This window comes from Erpetoichthys calabaricus, chromosome 5 (assembly GCF_900747795.2).
Source record: "Erpetoichthys calabaricus chromosome 5, fErpCal1.3, whole genome shotgun sequence".
Classification (NCBI taxonomy): domain Eukaryota; kingdom Metazoa; phylum Chordata; class Cladistia; order Polypteriformes; family Polypteridae; genus Erpetoichthys; species Erpetoichthys calabaricus.
This window is the reverse complement of record NC_041398.2, coordinates 232,481,285-232,490,653: the sequence shown is the minus strand read 5'-3', so window position 1 is coordinate 232,490,653 and position 9,369 is coordinate 232,481,285. Positions and strand designations below refer to the sequence as shown.

The following is a 9,369-nucleotide window of genomic DNA, read 5'->3' as shown; positions in this document are numbered from 1 at the left end:
TATATGTGTATATATATATATATGTGTGTGTGTGTATATATATATATATATTATATATATTATATATATATATATATATGTGTATATATATATGTGTGTATATATATATATATATGTGTGTGTATATATATATATATATATATATATATATATATATATATATATGTGGTGTATATATATATATATATATATATATATATATATATATATGTATATGTATGTATATATATGTATATATAATATAGAGTGTGTGTATACTTGTCCTGCATGATATATTTTGTGAGAAATATAATTTTGTTTTGAATTATTTTTTTAAGTATTAGTATTTTTTTGCATTTTTTTTCTTTAATAAAATACTCTGACCATTAAAGTAAAAATTAGTAAATTGTTTCAAACACATTATTCTTTCAATTTTAGTGGACTGAACTTATCTCCAGTATCAAGACTACGTGGTACTTGGGAAAAGCTTCCAAGCAAGTATGAAAAACTGTTTCAAGACTTGCAAGACCTCTTTGATCCCTCGAGAAACATGGCCAAATATCGTAATGTCCTCAATAGCCAAAATCTGCAACCTCCTATCATTCCTCTTTTTCCGGTGATAAAGAAGGACCTGACATTCCTGCACGAAGGTATGATTGTACCCAGTATACAATATATACAAGGTAGATATACGGTGTGTATAACATAGTACTACTAAACATAAGATAGATAGATAGATAGATAGATAGATAGATAGATAGATAGATAGATAGATAGATAGATAGATAGATAGATAGATAGATAGATAGATACTTTATTAATCCCAAGGGGAAATTCACACATTTATTCAGGGTTACTCTAAAACACGCATTATGGAAATCATTATTTAAATGTAATGGAGCAAAACACTGAAAAAATGCATTTTTATATATTTTAATTTCATTGGGAATCTTCAGAAATCTTACAATTCAGTAATATGGGTTCATCTAACAGTGGCTTCACTTTTCACTGTTAAAGTAAAGCTTCCAAACTATCAATATTGCTGCTAATATTGTTATTATTATTATTGTTTCATTGACCCATTTATCTTAACTTACATGCAAAATGAAATTTTCCACATACAATTATACATAGTACAATACGAAGTGAAATGTTTAGTTGCTGAATTCCGAGATTGCCCATTTGAAGGATTTAAAAGCAAAATGAATAATAATCACTCAACTCTGTAAATATCAATATGTGCAATGACAGCATTAGATTAGTGTTATAAAATGTAAATAAATAACTTAATTTAGTAGAATTCTCAGTATGGCATCAAGTAGCCCTTAGCACTATATTAATTTAGATTATGTATGGACTGTGGACAGAAGCTCTTCCTCAGCCTCTCTGAACTCATCCTCAGACATTTCCTTGACCATAGCACAGACAAGAAGCTATTATTGGAATTGCTGTTATCTCTGATAATTTTCTTAGCCCTGGTCCAGCATTGTTTGCTGTAGATGTCCTGGAAGTTAGAGAGTTTAATGTTCAGTAATGCATTTAGCTGACCACACCAGTCTCTGCATAGCCTTGCAGCCTTGCCATGTCCTGTTTCCACACCAGGAGGCAGTACTTCCTGTTAGGATACTTTCAGTGGTGGATTTATAGAAAATCTTTAGTATCTGTGAGGGTAGCCTAATCCCTGAGACGTCCAAGGTGGCAAAGACATTGTCATGCCTTCTTCATCAAGGTGTCATAGTGCTTGGACCAGGTCAGGTCCTCTTTAAGGTAACCACCAAGGTTTCAGAAACTGCCCACCCTCTCCACTTGAGTGCTGTTTAATGCTGAGGGAGTGGTGGTGCCCCTGCTGTTTTCTCCCAAATTCCACAATAACATCTTAGTTTTGATGACATTCACTAAAAGAATGTTGTCCTGGCACCAGTAAAGCAGACTCTCCACTTCTTCCAGGTAAACCTGCTCATTGTTTTTGGGGATGAGGCTTATCACATTAGTGCCATCAACAAACTTGACAATGATGTCATGTGCAGTCATAATGTCATATATATGACGGTAGTAATGTGGTAGCCTCAGAACACATACATTACATTGTTTATTCTTTTAATTATTTCTTTTTAATGTTTTTTTAGGCAATGACTCAAAAGTTGATGGCCTGGTGAATTTTGAAAAGCTAAGAATGATAGCAAAAGAGATACGCCACGTTGGCCGCATGGCTTCTGTGAACATGGATCCTGCTTTGATGTTCAGAACTAGGTATGTCTGTCAACCTTAACTGGATGTCTGGATTATAAATTATTTTATTTGTTATTAAAACTTAAAATGAAGTGTACTAACTTGTTTGGGTCACTGAGGGGCACAGTATGTTGTAGTTTACATTTCATTAAAAGCTTTGCATTTTGTTGACTAGTATTAAAATTTAATTACTGTATTTTTCGCTCCTTAAGATGCACCTGACCATTAGACACACCTAGGTTTAGAGGAGGAAAACAAGATAAAAAATATTCTGAACCAAATGGTGTACTAATATATTTAATAAAATATAGCAGAATAATATTTTAACCATGTAAAGTCAACAGCGGTATTGAGAACCATCATCACTGTCATTAACAAATAAGGAGAGACTTTAAGGTTCAAGCACTCTTCTAGTTTTCTGGAAACCCCAAGAACTCCTCATCATTAGTGTCAGAATTTATGAAGCTCAGTTGCTCACAATCACTTTGCAGGAGCACGTACCTATCACGCGGCTTAACCTGTCCAAAGCTACCAGGGGACAAAGCACGTTTGGATCAATACTCCCTGAAGTTATATGGGCAGTCTAGTCCCATCTATATTTATAATGCCACAAAGCCCTTCATCTTGTCTTTTGTTGTGGGTTTCCACTTTGAAAAACGAGAATGCAGTGCAAGTGCAGCCCGCGATTCAAAAAATTGCTGTGCATACCTGGCAGTTTCAGGAAAGAACAGCCTGAAGTAATCCAGCGGCTGTTAATCTATCGAGTCCAACAGCAAGCCATGCTGTCTTGTGAAGTCCGGTAGCCAGTTTAGCTCCCACAGATCAATGTCTGGGTATTCCTCCCACACGAGCCTTGCCGTAGGTGTATCGGCTACACAAATGCACTCAGCTGGGGCGGCATTGGCTGGTGTCCGATTAGCTGATGCCAGTTCCACACTCTCTTGCTCGATCTTTTGATCACTCTCAACAAAATCAGATGTTGAAAAATCAGAGTCCGACTCAGCGATAATGCGCAAAACATCGTCTGCTGAGTATTTTCTTTTCTGCACTCGCTTCGCTCCCTCATGAGATGTCGATGCCATCTTGCCTTTGTTTACATTTCATAACTCACACACACGCAAGGATTAGATGCCGAGTCAATGAGTCTAACATTCCTCCAAGCAGAGAGGGAATGCCTATAACGTAACGGTGAGTTTTGTCGCCATTAACAGCTGATTGTCGCCCTCTACCCCTGGATAACGACTTTTGTCAGGTAATACACATCACAGTCTGTGACGCAATATTCTCGCCATAAGATGCACAGACATTTCCACCCTTCTTTTAGGGAAAACAAAAGTGCGTCTTATGGAGCAAAAAATACGGCAATTGCCTTATGTGCATTTAGCAAAAATATTTTACTGTTTTTGTAGTCCTTTTTCATTATGAGCCTCATTCCCTGATTTAAGGGTCAACAATTGGCATAAAGTTGTTTAGGCATTGTGGTTGTCATGAGCTGCCTTTGACTAATGAGTTTCCATAATTAAGTATTCATTAGCAAATCTTGATCTGTTTGTATCAGCTTAAATGCCCTTCACATTTTATAATACACATGCATTCTGTCAAATGCCACTGTTTTTGTTTTTTTTAAATAAGTGCTTGACCTTTGTTTCATTCTGCTCTGCTATAAGATTAAGAAACATTGTTGCTTCTACTGTTTTATGTTAAGTGTAATTTAAGCCCCTCAGTGGTGGCTCCGCTTGAGTTCAGCATTTCTGTGAACCGAGGCTTTGCAAAGATTTATACCCTGCTTTGCAAAATTCTGAAATCCCTTAAAAACTGTATTTCAAACTGGAAAGCAATTAATTGCAGTGTCAGGATCCTTTATTTGTATACATGTCCATGGACCTCTGGAACTGCTCATCTTGAATTCTGATCTTTCCTGTCTTAAGCCTAAGATCTCTCTCTTTCTCTCTCTCTTTTTTTCTCTCCCCTCGTCTGTCGTTGTATGTGTGTCTGTCTGTCGTCCTACACCCATGCTTCACTGTTCATGGCTCTCACTTACAGGAAGAAGAAATGGCGAAGTCTTGGGTAAGTCTGTTAGTGACAAATTCGCTCTGATGACATGCTCTTTTTCATTTGCATTACCCCCCCCCCCCCCCCTCCCCCCGTTTGCCGTTTTTAATTTTTTGAAGCTTTGGCTCTATACTATTATTATTTTTAGTTTTAACCTCTGCTCTGGCAAATATGTTGGGCAGCCTTTTTAAAGTGAAATTGAATTTAATGTTGCTGTTGCTACTTAACTCATTCCCTTCCCCATAGGACTTACTTTCTGTCAGCTGTGTGCTCTTCCTCTCCTCCTTTTGATTTGTGAGGCTCAAAACACTACTGGTGACAGTCGTGATTAAATTAAAAAAAGTTGGAAATTAAAAAAGCCTAAAAATACAGGAGCTAATATCATATAGTGCAACAAGGAAATAAAGAGCATACATAATTTAACAAGTTGATTACAGAATGAAAGAAATGGTGCACTCTTATTTCTAGCCAAAAAAGCATTCTGTTAAAAATTAAATCTTTTTTTTCCCTCAAATATTCATGTTAAAATATGGTAAAAGGTATTGTGTGTGGTGTGCATCCTCTGTTCTAACCAGCAGCTAATATGTTCATACACATATTTATGAATGGTATACTCATTCACACTGTTTAGAACATTAATACCATTAAAGCACAATTTATAAAAATTTATTAAAAAACATTAATACCATTAAAGCACAATTTATAAAATTTATTTTATGATTACACTTGAATGTTTTGTACCTAAAAAGAAATGTCAGTGTCATACTAGTGTTGATAGAGTTATGTTAGTTTTTCTGGCATGGCTTAAAAATACAGCATCATTCATAGTTTGTGCATTTACTGTTAAGAGAAATTTGTCAATGACTGATATGAACGTTTCTGTGTATTTGGGTGATGCTGACATGTTTTACATTATCAAGAATTTTGCTTTAAAGCCTGTTTCTTGTACATCTGTTTAGGCAAAAGTCACAATTATTATTCTTTCATGTGCCATATGCTAAGTAGAAGCAAGCATGATGATGGACGCAAAATTTTATTTTGCTTTGATTTACCTAAACAATATTCATTTTATACTTTTCGTTATATACAAGTTGAATACAAAAGGATTCATTTTCATTAGTGTAACTGTCTTTGAATATATACATCCATTAGTTGAAGAAACTTAATTGGGGTTCAGGGACACAGACAGCCAGAGCCTATACCCACATGACTGAACAAAAAACAAGATTGAGCTCTAAAGTGAATGCCAGTCTATCACAGGGTACATTTAAACACACACAGCTACATTCACTCATACCAGGAGATTTTCGGATTTCCAGTCATTCTTACACTCAACCATACAGTAACAATAAAAAAAAAAGTTCATGGAGATGGGGGAGTATGTGCAAGTGACTGGGCAGGGATTTAAATTTAGTTTACTAGAGCATTGAGACAGCAGCTAGTCACTATACCAGAGTACCTTTCAATATAAATACTATTAACTAAATAAATAACAAATGCAGATAAACATTAGTCTCCATTTTTCATCCATACTACCCCTGTATCTTTAACAGTTGAAAATGCTCTCCAGAGCTGTATACTCCTTAAAACACTGTCTTGCCGTTGCAGTGTGAACTAGCGAAAATGTAGACTTTTTAAAATGCAGACTCACATTGTGCTCTGTTTTATTTGTGCTTATTACGTAGACCTTCCCTGCTTGCATCCTGCTGATTACAATGTCTCATTCTATGGTTGGTCACCCTTCACGGAAGAAGACCATATGCCAACATATGGCATAGAAGAGTTTCTTACCTTTATGCGTCTAAGATACATTTTGTGTGGTTTAAATGCTGCATTTCTGGACAAAAGGCAAATAACTCATCAGGTTACTACAGTTTTGCAATAAATCACGTGGCCAGCAGTATCACCATCCCTTGAAGGATTTTTCTGCCGATGCACACATGCCCAGTGTAAGCAAGCACCTACATCATACACATTTTCAGTCATTTTAGTGTGGACAGAGATAATTTCATAAATGACATAAAACACTTGTGTGGACAGAGATCATTTTTGTTTAAAAACACCATTCTTTAATGAAAGTGTAGTAGTGTGGAAATAGCCAGATAGGCACAGAATACATTGGACTTATTTTATTTGTAGACTCTGAATTCATTAGTGTGTTGTAATTACCAGTTGCTTCTCTATGTATTATTTTGAGATCATTTTTGAAAAGTGATTAGAAGTTAAAAAATGAAATGCAAAAAATAAAAAAATGTCACCATCAGAGCTGCATGACCAGCCTTGAGGCACAGTAGGAATGGGATGATGTTTTGAATGAATAAAACATTTTTTTTCACCAGGATCTGTTACAGAGGTTCAACATTAGTTCTGTAAACCAGTGGTCCCCAACCTTTTTGACAGCAAGGACCACTTTATTAGATGCAAATTTTTCCACAGACCGGTCGGGGGATGGGTTGGTTGGGGGGTGGGCAGTTTTATACACAATTTACATAACATTTCTATTATTATTAAAGTTATTAAGCAGTTCGCATACGTTTGCAATCTGAGATTTTTCTTCTTTTTTTGCATATAACAAAGACATATGCTTTACATTTGCCAATCCAACAGATTGCACATCACAAACATTAACACTGCAATCTTTTTTTCGTGTCTTCCGTTTCTATAGGAGGGTGACAATGAGTTAAATTCCAATGGATGTTTTTCAAATGTTGACAAGCAGTAAGCAAAAGGAATCAATGAAAACCACAGACAACAAAAACAGCAAAAAAAAAAAAAACAGTATGAGGAAAGTTCGAAGAAAGAGATTTTTTTACAATGTTTCTGTTTGGGGATCGTTGTGCAAACGTGCACAACTGAGCTGCGACCACAGATCTAACTGCTCTGTGGATGATTCGTTCAAGCATTTCAAGGTCACTTTGTTGTAATGAAAGCATCTGTTGAATGTACTTCGTAGTACCGTGATTTCTATAGACTCATGTCATATGGGGAAACTGTCGGGACCATAAAAATACTTTGTTGTAATAGTCTCTCACCTCGGTCTCTCTCCTCTCTCTGCACCGCCAAGCGTTCTGAAAAGTCTGAGTGAGTCGCCGTTGCCGGCAGTTCTGTCGCGGCCCGGCTGTCAGACGGCTGCGGACCGGTAGTGGGCCGTGAACCGGGGGTTGGGGACCCCTGCTGTAAACCATTCGCTATGAAAGTGTTGCTTATCCTGTCCATCCCAAGTCTACATTCAACATTTATTACTGATCTTTAGTACCGTAATAAGCTAGTCATTTAAGGCCTGCCATAAGTAGTCCTGTTTAATTTAGGAATGCAACATATACAACGTGTGTAGCTTCAAAGCAGTGTAATGCCGTCTCGTACTGTAAATATGAGAGTTTCAGTTGATTTGGGGATATTTAAAAATGTCTAAATATACAAACAAATAACCATTGCTCCAAATAATACCTTTACCTATAGGACATTATGGTATATTTGTAATTAAAATGTTTAACAGTGAAAAAGAGAATTACATTAATTATGAGTGTGTGATATACCATTTGATACCAAATAAATTTCCTACTTGTGGTAAGGATTTCGACAAAAACATTTTACTACTACTTCTTCTTTCGGCTACTATTATGCTAAAAATGAGAGGAAAACTTAAACAGGGTCTATCAGAAAATATGAAAAGGAAACGGAAAAGGTGACTCTGCGCTGATGTATTAGTGTCCTAAAGGTACTGTATGTCTTTGTGTATCGATTGTACAGTATGTGAGCTTTGCATTAATAAGTGAGCCTAGTATTTAAAAATACTGTACTGCCAAGAGTGATAAGCCATACCACCCACTTCTAGCACCCATTTAGTTATGCTCAACTTTTCAATTGATGACTACTCTCAAACACATGCAGCATTTTTAAACAAAATAGAACATTGATAAAGGACTTCGGAGTAGTTATGTTTTTGCCACTTTTTACCGTATTAGAAAATTCCTTTTTAAAGAGAACATGTAACATGTATTGTTAAACAAGTAGTAGTATTATCTGAAAGTTTTATTGATTACATGTTTACAATTTAAAATAAGATAATCAATTGACGTTCTGTATTATGATGTATAAATTGACACCACAATCATTTTCCAGTGAAAAGCAACACTGCATTTGCAATTCCATTATTTTAGGGCAACAAGCTGACAGTTTACAGGTTTCTGAGAAATCCATGCAGACTAACCATTCTGAATTCTGCTGACCATGTAATTGTCCTAAATAGTCATGCCAGCCGTCTCAAATTATCCACTAATCCTGTTGACATGCAGATTGAGTTTTCATCCATAACACAATAACATACTATAATTACTCATTTCATAATGACCTCGTTAATGTCAAGAAATTCTATGAAAATTACTGACTGGCACATTACTGGGATTTTAGAAGAGAACCTGTGATTCTTAAAAAGGTATTTCAACATGCATTTTTGCATATATTTTTAAAGCATACTCATCCAGTATACTCCTGTCTTTCCCTTTACCTGTCTCATAACTTAACTGTTATTTGTATTATGATTTCTTGGAATGAGGCATGGAATGTTGTGAGCTGAGATTGGCGTAACCTTTGGTGCATGTTTAAAACTTTCTATGCCGCACTATAAGAACTAAGCTTAAGTGCATTTGCATCCTCTTTAGTTTTTCTTCTTCCCTCACTGTAGGTCCCTGAGTCAAGGAAGCACGAATGCAGCAGTGTTGGATGTGAGTCAGTCTGGAGGCCACAAGAAACGTGTTCGCCGGAGTTCATTTCTAAATGCCAAAAAATTGTATGAGGATGCCCAAATGGCTCGCAAGGTCAAACAATACCTGTCCACCTTGAATTTAGACACTAATGAGGACTACTTGCATACCATCTCTCTACAGTGTGAGCCATCTACCAATACATGTGAGTCTTTTATTGCAATAAGTCCAAAATCCACTCTACCCACTCCTGTCATCTAAAGTATTTGGTGCCTTTTATAAACCCTTTGTTTGGTTTCCATCTTGTCCAGCATCATGGATTCTTTAAGAACTAAGACTGCCCTTACAACTGCTTAAATGATCAGCCCCGCAAAAACTCTTAATTATGTGCCCAGTTATAAAAATA

At 36.1% G+C, this 9,369-nt stretch overlaps 1 protein-coding gene across 10 annotated transcripts in view; it reads left to right on the top strand.

The window, feature by feature from the left end:
* rapgef2b (Rap guanine nucleotide exchange factor 2b) overlaps window positions 1-9,369 on the top strand; it is a 401,507-nt gene that overhangs the window by 364,967 nt on the left and 27,171 nt on the right. For 9 of the 10 annotated variants that reach the window (XM_051928101.1, XM_028802636.2, XM_051928099.1 and 6 more), the window contains 4 exons: window positions 418-629; window positions 2,106-2,229; window positions 4,252-4,275; window positions 8,945-9,168. In XM_051928101.1, the coding sequence (XP_051784061.1) occupies window positions 418-629; window positions 2,106-2,229; window positions 4,252-4,275; window positions 8,945-9,168 (584 nt within the window). The remainder of the gene's footprint in view (window positions 1-417; window positions 630-2,105; window positions 2,230-4,251; window positions 4,276-8,944; window positions 9,169-9,369) is intronic. The other variant, XM_051928100.1, reaches the window with a different exon arrangement.